At 27.8% G+C, this 14,136-nt stretch overlaps 1 protein-coding gene and 1 pseudogene across 1 annotated transcript; both read left to right on the top strand.

Moving 5' to 3' along the window:
- Positions 1-1,980, top strand: LOC107477907 (uncharacterized). The gene is made up of 2 exons (XM_016098002.3): positions 1-476; positions 976-1,980. Exons 1-2 carry the CDS (start codon positions 176-178, stop codon positions 1,671-1,673), a joined length of 999 nt encoding a protein of 332 aa, XP_015953488.1. The 5' UTR covers positions 1-175; the 3' UTR covers positions 1,674-1,980.
- Positions 1,981-9,827: 7,847 nt separating this feature from the next.
- LOC107477961 (heparanase-like protein 2) lies at positions 9,828-13,191 on the top strand (annotated as a pseudogene).
- The last annotated feature ends 945 nt before the right edge of the window (positions 13,192-14,136 follow it).

The raw sequence follows: 14,136 nt of genomic DNA, 5'->3' as shown, positions 1-14,136 counted from the left end.
CTATCTCTGTAAAAATACCTCTCTACCATATAAATTACCAAATTGAAATTAAATTAAATAATATAAGCCCAATGGGTCAACCCGCCCCAATGTATAACCTCGCGCTTGAATAATTTTTCTAAGGAAAAAATGAACGGGAAATCCTCTCTAGATCCCAACCCATAGGCATATAGCTATGTCCACCACTCTTCTATCTCCCACCCTCTCCTTCAAACCCCGTCTCCCACCCGCCAAACCTCAATGCTTTCTCAGGCCTCCGAGATTAGTTACTTTATCTTCACCTAAAGAACTTTCTAGAATCTCTCTTTTGAAGCGTTTTGCAGTAAACGACTACGATGGTGCTGGTAGTGGCAGCGGTTTTGTTGATTGGGAGAAAGCAGAGAAGGAGGCTCGAGCGCGGAGCACTATGCCAGAACGCTTTCGATATCTCGCTAAGGAAGCTCCTGATCCTCCTGTCAGGTGGCCTTGGCTTCTTGGTCAGTCCCTTAACCTCTCTATTTTTCTATTGCTTTCAATTTTTAGAAATTCAGAAAATTCTATGTGTTTGGGCCACGAAGTCTGAAATTTTATTGTATTTGGGGTAGTTGCATGAATGGGCAAGTATTTGTAAATCATTTTGTTGCAATTCAAGTGCTGTTGGAGTGTTCAGTTTTTAGAAACATTCATTTATCCATGAATTTCTTATTGTGCTGTGGAACAGAAAAGGGTTTTGATATGTCCCCCAAATTTCATTTTGGTGTTTATTTGGTTATTCATGGCAAGAAGTTCATGGTTGCTGCAATTCTGAAAATTTCTGGCTACTCTCTAACCTCATAGCCGTGTATAATGAGAAATATTTTGTTGGGATTTAAGCTATAACCTCTCATGTGGAAATTAAAAACTCTAAGCTTTCAATCGTCAGTTGATTCTTTTTTGGTCCAATTGTACATGCGATCTCTTTTGTGTACTCATGTGTTCTGTGTTACTTTTGTGCAGTACTTGGCTTTCTCATCTATGCTTGGAGAGCTGTTCTATTTGAACTATCGAACTGGAAGAATGCTGTCTTTGGTATTGTCCGTTTTGCAGGGAACCTTTTGACATATCTTTTCGCCATACTGTATCGATTTATAGGAAGTCCGATCACTTTTTCAATAAGATGCCTGGAGGATTCGTTCTATACTGTACGAGCCTTCTACTCTTGGACAATCAACAATGCTCCCATACCAGAACTGACCACAGTCATTGTGCTCGCGTCGATTGTTTTAGCAATTGCCGAAGCTACCGTCCCTAACTGTATCAACAAGCAACCTTATGTTTTGACTGTGTCTGGTCTTATTGGCTATGCAGCAGTTAGAGGCTATATCTCCGAACCTTTTTTCTGGACCCTTCTGCTAGGGTTGTACGCTTTCTCAAAATTAATCAAAAAGAGAGACAATGTTTCATGCGCAATGCCTGTTGCAGCTGTACTAGCTGCTGTTGGGGAGACTTGGGTTAGAGTTTTGGTGCTCATCACATTTATAGCGTTGGCTACTTATCAGTATTCCCAAACACTTTCCGAAGGGAAACAGGTTGAAGACCAAGAAATGACAGAAAGGAGGATTCCAGTACCACTACTTGTTGCTGCTTTAGCGATTGGCTTACGCCTCGCTGCTAAGTGGGCCGGGTATCGGCACTTGACGTGGATGATTGTATGATCGCTGAGAGGATGGAGCCTCTTGATCTAAGGTTTTTGAGGTAGGATGACTAGAGCAGTTATTGTTCTGTTCTGTTATTATGCATATTTGGTTTTCCTATGTTCTGTAGAATAGAGGATTGTATCACAAGGCTTTTCACACATTCTTGTCATAAAAAAATTTGTTATTCCATTTAATAGTCATCCGTTTCAATCTGTTATTGTCATGTAATATAACCAGCAGTTTCAACCTAACTTGATTGATAGTAAGGACTGCAGACTCCAACTAAGTTTTAGATTGTTATATCAAATGGAAACTTTTGACTTCATCTTCATGTGTGTTTTTTCTTTATTTCTTTTTGGATATAGACTTAAATTTGGTTCAAGTTTTCAAGAATTGTTGGTATATAGTTTTGATTTTAGGATTTACTAGAAAGAATGGATATTTTCTTGTGTAAATTACACGATTTGGTCATGTGCACATCTATTAGAAAGGTTACACCGAGAAAAGGGAAGCAATTAATAAAAGATGAGAAATCAATGATGAGCTGATGAGCATGCACGTTTGACGATGTAACTTAATCTTATAAAACGTTACAAAAGTATCTTGCCAGTTGTTTCAAGCTCAAGCTCATGTTAAAGTCTTTTCGTCTTAAGAAACTAGGTTCATATTTGCAGAGAAACCTGCGAAGTATTGTTAGGCTTTTTTCGGTTAAGTTTTTCGAAGAGATACTTGTAATTTTTACAAAGACTTTGTTTTGTATTTGTTAAATAAAAAAATAATGAATTTGTATTATTTTTAAAGAAGTACGTTAGAGGGATATTAGATTTTATAATTTTTTATTATTAATATTTAAAAGTATAGGTATATAGGTTAAAGAATGTTATTGAAGAGGCTATGTTAAGGAATTGTTTTCAGAAAATTATTGTAAATAAGAGTATAAATTAATAATAAATAATAATATTATCTTATATAATATCATATGAATGAATCAGTTTAAAATTAAATATGAAAACTAATCTAATCTAATTCATTATTCATGCCATTTATTAAAATATGATAAGAATAAGATCAATCCAATTTAAACTTTTGCAAATATACAAATTACCTATTATAGAAGAACACACATTAAGATATCATTAATTTAAAAATATTTAAAATATTTAGATTAATTTAATCTTAAGAGTTTTCTTGTTTCTTATTTAAGATATCAGTACACATATATAGTTCATGATCATTGGTCAAGGGTATAAACGATAAATAAATAAAAAAATTAAAACATACCTTTATATTGGAAAAGCTCTTCCTAAAGTGATTTTTCTCTAGGTTTGTGTTTCTAGACGTTTGCCCCGTTGTTTAATAAAAAAAGGAAATAAATTAAAAATATTGTTGAAAAAAGTTAAGTTTGACACCAAATATTATAATAGAAAAATGTAGAGAGAAAGTATAGGAAGCCAATAGAATATTTGTATAATATGTATAATAGAGGTTTAGAGAGTATTAAAGATATAATTATTAGTGTTATTTTTTTTCATCAGCTAGCCCATTGTACATATTAGAGGTTTGTTATATATATAAGCTTTTTTGACTGGTTTGATGATTTGAGATATTTATTAGCCCATTGTACATATTGGAGGTTTGTTATATATATAAGCTTTTTTGACATAAAGTTGGCATCAGTTTAGACCATTAAATGATCCCATAATAAAATATATTTTTAAAATTTTTTAATAATGGCTAAATAGTCCTTATTTAATTTTAATTACAAATTAATCTTTTATATATTATTTAATTATAAAATCTATTTTTTATTTTATAAATTATTATTTTATCATTCATCTATCATGTTTATTAATAATAAAAACTAAAACAATAACAAATTAGATCTTCTATTGATCGTAATAAATATTTTGCAATCTTAATCGATCATAATTTTCCGTTTATATACATATTGGATTGAAAAAATCGTGTTTATTAAAAATTTAATCATTATTTATTTATTATTTATTCTATTATATAAAAATCCGATTTTTATAAATTATATGATCGATTAAGATTGCAAAATATTTATTACGATTAATAGAAGTTCTAATTTGTTATTGTTATAGTTTTTAATTATTAATAAACATGATAGATGAATGATAAAAAAAATTATTTATAAAATAAAAAATAAATTTTATAATTAAATAATATATAAAGAGTTAATTTATAATTAAAATTAAATAAGAACTATTTAGCACTTATTAAAAAACTTAAAAAATATGTTTAGTTATGGGACCATTTAATGGTCCAAACGTTCTTGGACCATCAAATCTTTTATCATATAAGTTTATATAAGTTGGCATAAATTCAACAAAAACAACCTTCAGTTTAGATTATGTGTAAATACGCTTTTTTCAATTTCTCTTGAATAGCGCAAAAATCATTATGACAAATTAAACGATTTTTCTCTCTCAAATCAAAACTGCAATGCTCAAAATTCAAACAAGGATCAAAATCTCTAAAAAATCTCTCAAAATCATCACAAGGATGAAAAAAGTTTCAAAGCTGAATTTGAAAAAAATTATGAAAAAATGAAATAAGAAGAGGAGGAGGAGGAGGAAGAGGAAGATTTTTGAATTATGCAGAATTTATAAATATAAATAGATCGAAAAATCTTAACAATACACATAAATGTCTTAGTTTTACACCGAAATTTGCTACAAATATACAAAGATATTTTCTTTAATGCTGCATTTTTTTCATTTTCTTTAGTTGAATGAATGTAAGTTCATCATCTTCTAAGTAATTTCGCAACATTATGTTTCTTCTTCTTTTTTATTTGATTTTTTTAGTTTTATTCTTGTTAAGAGAGTAAAACAAGAAGAAACTTGAAAATATAAAACAAGAAGAAAAAGATTATAAGAAAAAAAAAGAAGATGGTGATGATGATAAAAAAAAGAAGCATAAATAGCAGAAGATGAAGAGGAGGAAGAGAAAGTTTTAAATTATACCGAACTTATCAGTATAAATACACTGAAAATTCTTAACAATACACATAAATGTTTTAGTTTTACATCGAAATTTGTTATAAATACACAAAAATATTTTTTTTAATGTTGCATTTTTCTTCTTTTTTTTCTTTATTTCTTTCTTTTTTTAGTTGAATGAATGTAAGTTCATCCTCTTCCAAGTAATTTTGTAGCATTATGTATTTTTTCTTTTTTGTTTGATTTTTTTTGTTTTTATTCTTGTTAAGAGAGTAAAATAAGAAGAAACTTGAGAAGGTAAAACAAGAAAAAAAAGATGAATAAGAAAAAAAGAATATGGTGATGATGATAAAAAAAGAAGCAGAGTAGCAGAAGATAACGAGGAGGAAGAGGAAGAGTTTTGAATTATGCAGAACTTATCAGTACAAATACACCGAAAAATCTTAACAATACATATAAATGTCTTAGTTTTATATCGAAATTTGCTGTAAATATACAAAAATATTTTCTTTAATGCTGTATTTTTTTTCTTATTTTTTTCTTTCTTTTAGTTGAATAGTTGAATGAATGTAAGTTCATCTTCTTTCAAATAGTTTTGTAGCATTATGTGTTTCTTTTTCTTTTTTGTTTGAGTTTTTTTTATTCTTGTTAAGAGAGTAAAACAAGAAGAAAACTATTGACTTCATATGAAGACAACTGCATGTGAGTCTTTACCTATTATTATATACTATAAGTATTTATTGAAAAATAATATTAATAGATATCATCTAATCATGAAAAAAAAATTGTGATTAATAATTTTTTTGTTTATTTTTTTAATTTGTATGCATTTAATAAAATTTATAGTTAAATAAAATATAATTAATTTAAAAATAAATTACTTTAAAATTAAAATAAATTAAATATAAATAAAATAAAAAATTGCTATATGTATTATAATTTGTATATATATTATAAGAAGCATTGTAGTTTGGTGGTACAATTATCTTTGTTGTATTCTACAGTGACGGAGTTTGAATCCCAATTTTCACCGGTTCGTTCGCACCAATTCTCTGCCTTGTTCAATTCAAACATCGGACTAGATTAGTATAGGATCTGATTTATCGGTTTTTCGGTCAAACTGGCCGAAAGTGAAATCAAAATAATAATACACTTTGTTTTGGTTCAATTGATAATCTGAACTTGAATCATTTATTATCTTCAACAACAATATAACTGTTCAAAAGTTATATTTGTGCGTTGATTTAAAAGTTGGTTAGATAGTAGCGCGTGAGGTGAATTAGATTAAAAAAAACTTATATAGACTTATATGTATAAATGATTGTATGTGAAGAATATTTGTTAAAATAATAAAAAAATTGATAAAAAAAATGTTTAAATTTAACTTCCATAAAAAATAGAATGATAGAATTTAAACTTTAAATTATTTAAGATAAACATATATTTAAATCTAAAAATATGTATTCACTTAAAAGTAGATAATGTGATTAATTAAAATCCTAAAAATACTGGGTAATGTGATTTTAATTAAATCCTAAAAAATAATGTGATTTTAATTTTTTTTTGGGAATTAAATTTTTTTATATTTTATAAAAAAAATCTGATTAACATTGAGTTGGTTCGATATATTAGATAATTTTATTTCTTTTTAATACTTTTTAATTATAATTTTGGTTTAAGAAAAATTTAAAAAATAGTAAACAATTAACTACAATTTCACAATTTAAATTAATCAATTTTTTATAATAAAATACATATAATGGTAAAATATCTAACATCATAGCTATATCATATGTTCTATAGACTTAAACCACGACGCGAATTAAGTTTTGTAATTAATCTAGAAGCTCGTTAGTCAAGTTTATATATACTAAAAAATAGAGTTCCTACACATTTAAGTATTTTTTATTCATATTCATTTAAATAGGTCCAACACCAACAAAAATAATTCTTATTAAAAGAGAGTAATTCTCACCCTCGCTTCTTCTCACGCTTGTTTCTCCTCCTCCTCTCCTTCTTTTTCGCGTTCTTCCTCCTTCTCCTTCTCCTCCCCCTTCTTTTTTTTTGCGTTCCTTCTTCTTCATTTGTTTTCTCTTTGTCGTCATTCTTTTGTTGTTGTCAACAACAACAACAGTTGACAACAACAAAAGAACGACGATAAGGAGAAAACAAGTGAAGAAGAAGGAACACGAAAAAGAATAAGGAGAATGAGGAGGAGGAGGAACACAAAGAAAAAGGCGAAGAAGAAGACGCTCCGTCCGTAAACGAGCGTGAGAAGGAAAAGAAGAAGAAGAAACTCAAAGAAAAAGAAAAAGCGCATGAGAGAAGAAGAAGAAAAGAAGCGTGAGGAAAGAAGAAAGCAAAAAAAACGCGTAACCTAAAATCACTTAGATGAACTTAGATGCTACAATTGTTTGGATGTGAAGAATATCTTATTAAAAAATAACTATAATTTTTCAATTTAAATTAATCAATTATGCCCTATACATAAATCCCAAGTGCTTTCTCTCCTCTAATTTCAAAATATTACTCATCACATTTAACCTAATATAATATATCTTTTTTAAAAAAATATATTTTGTACTTTTAAAAATTACAATTTTAACAAAATATATTTTAGAAAACTCAAATAACAAAATGAATTCTTAAAAATATATTTTATTTGACAAAATAAACTATATATATTATATATGTAATAAATTGAGCTTAGGATTCTGCGCGTTATTCGTGCTAGGTAGTGTGAGGTAGGTTATTGCATGTTAGTTGTGTTAGGAGATGTGGGATAGCTAGTTACACGTAAATAGTGTTACTTGGCATCGGATTCGGTGGTCCCAAAACGTTTGGACCATTAAATGGTCCCATAATAAAACATATTTTTTAAGGTTTTTTAATAATTGTTAAATAGTTATTTTTTGAATTTAATTACAAATTAATTTCATATATTTTATTTAATTATAAAAACGATTTTTTATTTTATAAATAATTATTTATAATAAATCTATCATGTTTATTAATAGTCAAGAACAAAAACAATAACAAATTAGATCTTCCATTGATGCTAATAAATTTTTTGGCTATTACAATCGATTAAAAGATTAAATTTGATCCGGAACGTTCGTGAGAAATTACAAAATCGTGTTTCCTTGAAAACCAATCGATTGGACTATCAAACCAATCGATTGAATTCTAACTTAATCGATTGGATTTCAATTTATCACTAAACAATCGATTGAAAATTGCAAAGAAGCATGATTTTCGCATAAATCAATCGATTGAAAGATGAATTAAATGTGGATTTTATGTAATTCAATCGATTGTTTATAATTTTCAATCGATTGAATTCTTCAAAACAATCAATTGGCTAGTACAATTCAATCATATACGGTCATTTCACACTGATTTTTGTCATGGTGCAGTCTACTACCATGTCGGGTTTCTGACCATTGTACCAAATTATTTTTTACTACATAGTGGAGCTCGTATACAAATATGATTGAATCTAGAATATATAAAATCCCAAGCAAATTATGTCAGTACCAAAATAACTTCCGGCAGGCCATATAAGTTCAGTCAAGGCTCCAGAGAAGCTGAGCAACTCAAACAGTTTCCTACACAAAAAATCGAATTCCAGCATTCATACAGATTCAACACAGAAGCTGAAAATAAAAGAAAAGATTCTGCAAACACTAAAACAAACTGGCATATTTGTCATCATGAACAGAAATTCCCCACTCTTCGTCATGAAAAGCAACATAACTTGGTTCTGACACAAATGAGAACATATAAGGAATTAAAGAAGAACAGGAAATGATAGTTACAATGTTAATGCAAGTGCAATAGATAACTTGTAACATTTTATTTATCCTCCCCTAGGTTTCCAGGTACATAAATTTTGACTAAAGAACAAGGCATATGACCAATGCGAAATTATGGATTTTAGAATTCTTGTTTGACATAAAACACCTTAGATGCCCAGTATGAGGTTGTAGAATGAAAGAAAATTAGTGATGCTAACTCGCTGCTATAGCACCTTGCTTTCCCAGACATCATTGCATTAAATTCACAGTGGCAATAGCAATTAACTCCACTATATGATTGAATTTTACTATCCAATCGATTGTTTTGAAGAATTCAATCGATTGAAAATTCTAAATAATCGATTGAATTACATAAAATCCACATTTAATTCATCGTTCAATCGATTGGTTAATATGACCAATCGATTGATTTATGCAAAAACCATGCTTCCTTGCAATTTTCAATCGATTGTTTAGTGATAAACTGAAATCCAATCGATTGAGTTAGAATTCAATCGATTGGTTTAATAGTCCAATCGATTGGTTTTCAAGGAAACACGATTTTGTAATTCCTCACGAACGTCCCGAATCAAATTTAATCTTTTAATCGATTGGAATAGCCAAAAAAATTTATTAGGATCAATGGAAGATCTAATTCGTTATTGTTTTTGTTCTTGATTGTTAATAAACATGATAGATTTATGATAAAATAATTATTTATAAAATAAAAAATTATTTTTATAATTAAGTAAAATATATGGAGTTAATTTGTAATTAAATTCAAAAAATGACTATTTAGCAATTATTAAAAAACTTTAAAAAGCATGTTTTGTTATGGAAACATTTAATGGTCCAAACGTTCTGAAACCACCGAATCCTGAGCCGTGTTACTTCATAGTGGTTTAGGTGAAAAAAGGTAAACTATTCTATCCTAGGGTGAATTATATACAATTTGAGATGCTCAGTGCCTTGGAACGATTTATGAGCGCATTTTTTGAAGAAATTTCATGCATAAATTATCTTAAACTGTGGTGTTTAATATAATATCTAATACATACTATCCTAGCACGATTTATATATTAGTAAGTCTATGGAATTCACATTTTCAAATTTGATTTAGAAGGATCAAGTAAAATTGATCCCTCTTTATTTTATTTAACTAAAAAGCCTTTAAAAAAGATATTTCTTTATTATTTAGTATGTTTGCAAATTTTTAATAGTAAAAATAAAAGTATTAGAAAAATAAAATATATCTTTTTGAGAAGTTATAATTTATAATTTTTTTTTAAAAAAATTTCTTAAAATTTTTTTTACGTAATAAATAAATAAATAAATTCAAAATTTAGCGAATCCTAATCCAACCCACATCAATATAAATTTTTCATAATATCTTCTCTTTTTCTCCCACAATGACTGTGAGTATGGGTGTACATGTGAATGCGGATAGGAATCCGTGCATGGGAGTAGCTATCCTTTTAGTTTTCTTAGTATTATCTTATTTTTCTTCTTTATCAAAAGATGTGAAGGTTAAAGTGAAAGGAGTCACAAACATTGCTATAACAGATGAGAATTTTAGATGTGCAATATTAGATTGGTGGCCATCTAATAAATGTGATTATAACCAATGTCTATGAGAAAATGCTGGAATTCTCAACTTGGTATTTTATTTATTTATTTTGTTTGATATTATTATCGTATATTACCATTCAGAATATTGTGTGCATTTTTTTTAGTTTTTCGCATGCATTTTCAAATAGGTGGTTACTTACTAATCAAATATCATAATCTAATCATGGAAAAAAAGAAAAATCAAAACAGAGATAAAACAAATTCCTATCTGTTCATATTCAAGCCCAAACTTTATCCAGTTCTTCAAGTCACGCTGCTAAAAGAAGCTATTTTCACAAGACCAGTGCCTGAGGTGAACCAGGTCAGGACGTGGTTGGCTTGCATCGTTCGCCGGAACTGCTGAAGTCGTTATTCCGCAGAGCACTGCTGATGTCGATCGCGATGGAGAGCATTGTCGCGCACCTGATGCACGGCATATCCGGCGGAGTCTGCTGACAATTCTAGTCGACGTCAGTCAGATTTGTTTTTTACGGAATGAAGATGAACAGATAGCCATTTTTTCAGATAAATAATTAGGGTTCTCTGTTTTTTTTTTTCATTTTTTAAATTATTAGATTAAGATTATTTGTTTTTTTTAATTGTAAAAGAATTTTAATTTCGAACACAATAGTAAAAAGTAATTTAGTTAGTTAATAAGAATAATAAAAAATTGTCTTTGTTCTTTTATAATTTCTTAAGGGTATTTTAGTATCAATTCCGCTAGATTACCAATAGCATATTTGTCAATTTCTGTTAATTTTTATTTATGATTGTGTTTAATAGAATTGTCTTTATAGATGTGTCTAATAAAAATATTTTTTTATAGTTGTGTCTAATGGAAGTATTTTTATAAATGTATTTTTTAGATGTGTCTTTTTGTACATATTTTAAAAATATAATAATTAATTATTATTGACAATAAGTTAGCAGATAGCATATTGATAACCTATATTTTTTTTAGTATATATAATGATAAATAATATAATATTTAAAAAAATAAAAAATAATATCTATATTCTTAAATCTTAAATGTTTGTTTTTTTGAATGATCACTTTATTATTAATAAGTAATCCAATCATTTATTTTTAAGTGAATGACTTACAGACAAAAAGATTAATCACTGTATTTTCGATAGTAGATATTCAAAAAACTAAAAAAAAAGGTGTATTCCACATTATTATCTATTATTTAAATATTTATTTAATTTAATTTTTTTTAAATTGTTGCAGCATTCAACCCTCTCAGGATTAAATCAGGGGGTTCACTACAAGATCAAATTATTTGTCAATTTGAGAAGCAAAAGCAATGTCCAACTATAAGAAAGGAAGATAATGACTTGTTTGGGTTCAATGTTGGATGTCTTTCAAGAAAGAGATGGGATGAAGTGAATCACTTTTTCAACAAAACTGGGTAATTAATATATATTATTTTAATTTCTCAATATTATTATAATTACTTCACAAACAATCAATCTTATCTTGTCTTATTTACTTTAAATTTTGCAGTGTCAAATTTACATCTAACTTAAACGCACTTATTGAAAAGAAAAATTCCAATGAAGACCAATTAAATTGAAATCCAAACAATGCCATATACCTCATGAAGTACACTGTCTCAAAAGGATACAATATAGACTCATATGAATTAGGTACCAAATTAAATTAAAACCCTGTAATTTTTTAATTAACTAATTTAATTTTTACCCATAATTTTTTATAAATTTAACATCTTGTGTTAATTAATCATATAGGCAACGAGCGATGCTCTGAAGGAGTATCAACAAGAATAGATAGTGTTCAATATGCAAAAGATATCACAAAACTAAGGCACATAGTTAACTCATTATACCCAAATGCCACAAGACCAAAGGTGTTGGGTCCAACTGGATTTTATGATAAAGAATGGTTTGATAGCTTCTTGCAACATGTTGGACCTGGTGTCATTGATGGAGTTACACATCACATTTATAACCTTGGTGCTGGTACGTATAATAATAATAATAACGATAACAATAAACATATATGTTTTTTGTTGCTTGATTAATTTGTTTAATTTTAAGAATATAATTATATTATAAAATTATACTATATATGTGTCGGTGTTGATAGGGATCTTATTAGTAAGGTTCAAGACCCATATTTTTTGAGCAAAATTGCACAAACTTTTAAGGATGTTTCAACGGCGGTGAAAGAATTTACACCACGGACTGGAGCATGGATTGGAGAATCTGGTGGAGCTTATAATGGTGGAGGCAAAGATGTATCACATACTTTTGTTAATGGCTTTTGGTAAGTTTTTTTTATTATTTTAAATTGAATTTCAATTTTCAGCTCTGTAGTTTCTTTTACATATTTTTTCTAATAAATTTTTTAATTAATAATAACTATAGGTATTTGGATCAATTGGGTATGGCATCAACCTTCAACCATAAAGTTTATTGTAGACAATCTTTAATTGGAGGAAATTATGCTTTACTAAATACCACATCACTCATTCCTAATCCAGATTACTATGACTATGTCACATATATTCATTCATATTCATTTAAGTAGTTAAATTAAATGTCATTTTTGAATGGATAACAATTTTATTTTCTTTAAACAGAGCACTTTTGTGGCATCGACTTATGGGAACCAAGGTGCTTTCTATTTCTCATGATAGTTCATCATATCTACGTACATATGCTCATTGTTTCAAGAAAGGGGTAAACTAATAATTTTATTTATATATTTTAAAATTTTTTTTAATTTTAAGAAAACTTTTTAAAAGTTATAACATAATATGAATCTAACTATTGTTTCAGAGTGGAATCACATTACTATTAATAAACATTGAGAAGTCAACATCTTTCAATGTCTTTCTTGTGAATGACATGAATCTTTATCCAGAGGAGTTGGCATCAAAAGGAGAAAAAAATTTTGAATTTGATGGATTCATTAAAAAGAAAAGAGTACCACTTGACACCTAAAGATGAAAACATTCAAAGTGATGTTGTGCTTTTGAATGGAACTCCATTGAAACTCACCAAGTCAAAGAAAATTCCAAAGCTTAAACCAAAGATTGTTGATGCTTCTTCTTCTTCAATTAAAGTTGCACCTCATTCAATAGTCTTTGTGCAAATCAATAATTTCAATGCACCTGCATGTGCACCTCCTACAAAATAAATTATTAGGGTTCTCTAATGTTTCTTTTAATTGATGACTTCAAGATACGTATATTACATAATTAAAAACTAATTGATTAATTAACACTATTATTCATATATAACAATTTAATTTCATAATTAAATAAAATTTAAAATACTCATAGATAATTTCTTAATATTGCTTTATAATAAAAATCTGGTATTATAATATATACTTGTGGTAAATTGTCAGCAAGTTTCATTCTTAATAACATTACCTAAGTTATTAGTAACAATCTTCCTTAGCTATCTTAAATTTTTAACTTTTTCATTCTAATTAAATATTTTTTTTTGCCAAAAAAAACACAAAAAAAAGAGAAAAAATTGAATAAAGAAAATCTCAATCAGCTAAAAATGAGAATTTCATGCTTGAATGTAAATTTTAATAAAAGTTTACTTCATTTACAAGCCACCGAATAATTAACTGTTTATACTATAGCAATTTGCTGATTTCCTCAATGAATTAATATAAAATTACTCTTTTCAAGAAAAAAGATACTAGTTCCATACGTATATGGTTGAGCTTTCCACTTATTGAACCTAAAAATTTGTGTTTCGCACTGTATACAATAGTATTAAATATAATTAAAAATAGATTTAAGTACACAATAAAATTGCTAAATTAATTTTTGTTTATAGAAAACATAAAATTTAAATTTTTAATATAATAGTTGTAGATTTACTATAGCTATAGTAATTTGATTGTCGTAAAAAATCATAAACTTGTGTTTACCAAAAACAAGGAGCTGTACCTATTAAGAGAAGAAATTAAGAGTCTTTGGCAGTTTGGCCTACAAAAAAGATATTAACATAAACTTTTACTAACTCCCAAGATAATTGTCACAAATCTTTGTTCATTAATTTATCTTAAGCATTATATTCTCATGCATACTTTATAGGGATGAAAAATAGGCCAAAATCCATG

Source organism: Arachis duranensis, chromosome 3 (assembly GCF_000817695.3).
Source record: "Arachis duranensis cultivar V14167 chromosome 3, aradu.V14167.gnm2.J7QH, whole genome shotgun sequence".
Taxonomy (NCBI): Eukaryota; Viridiplantae; Streptophyta; class Magnoliopsida; order Fabales; family Fabaceae; genus Arachis; species Arachis duranensis.
Note: the sequence above shows the minus strand (reverse complement) of the source record. Positions and strands in the feature narration are given on the sequence as shown.

What these genes read in the sequence shown, in the direction of transcription:
- LOC107477907 (XM_016098002.3), top strand. Translation starts at nt 176, where the DNA reads ATGTCCACCACTCTTCTATCTCCCACCCTCTCCTTCAAACCCCGTCTC. An exon ending in CAGGTGGCCTTGGCTTCTTG is followed by an intron (nt 477 to 975) that starts GTCAGTCCCTTA and finishes ACTTTTGTGCAG; the next exon opens with TACTTGGCTTTCTCATCTAT.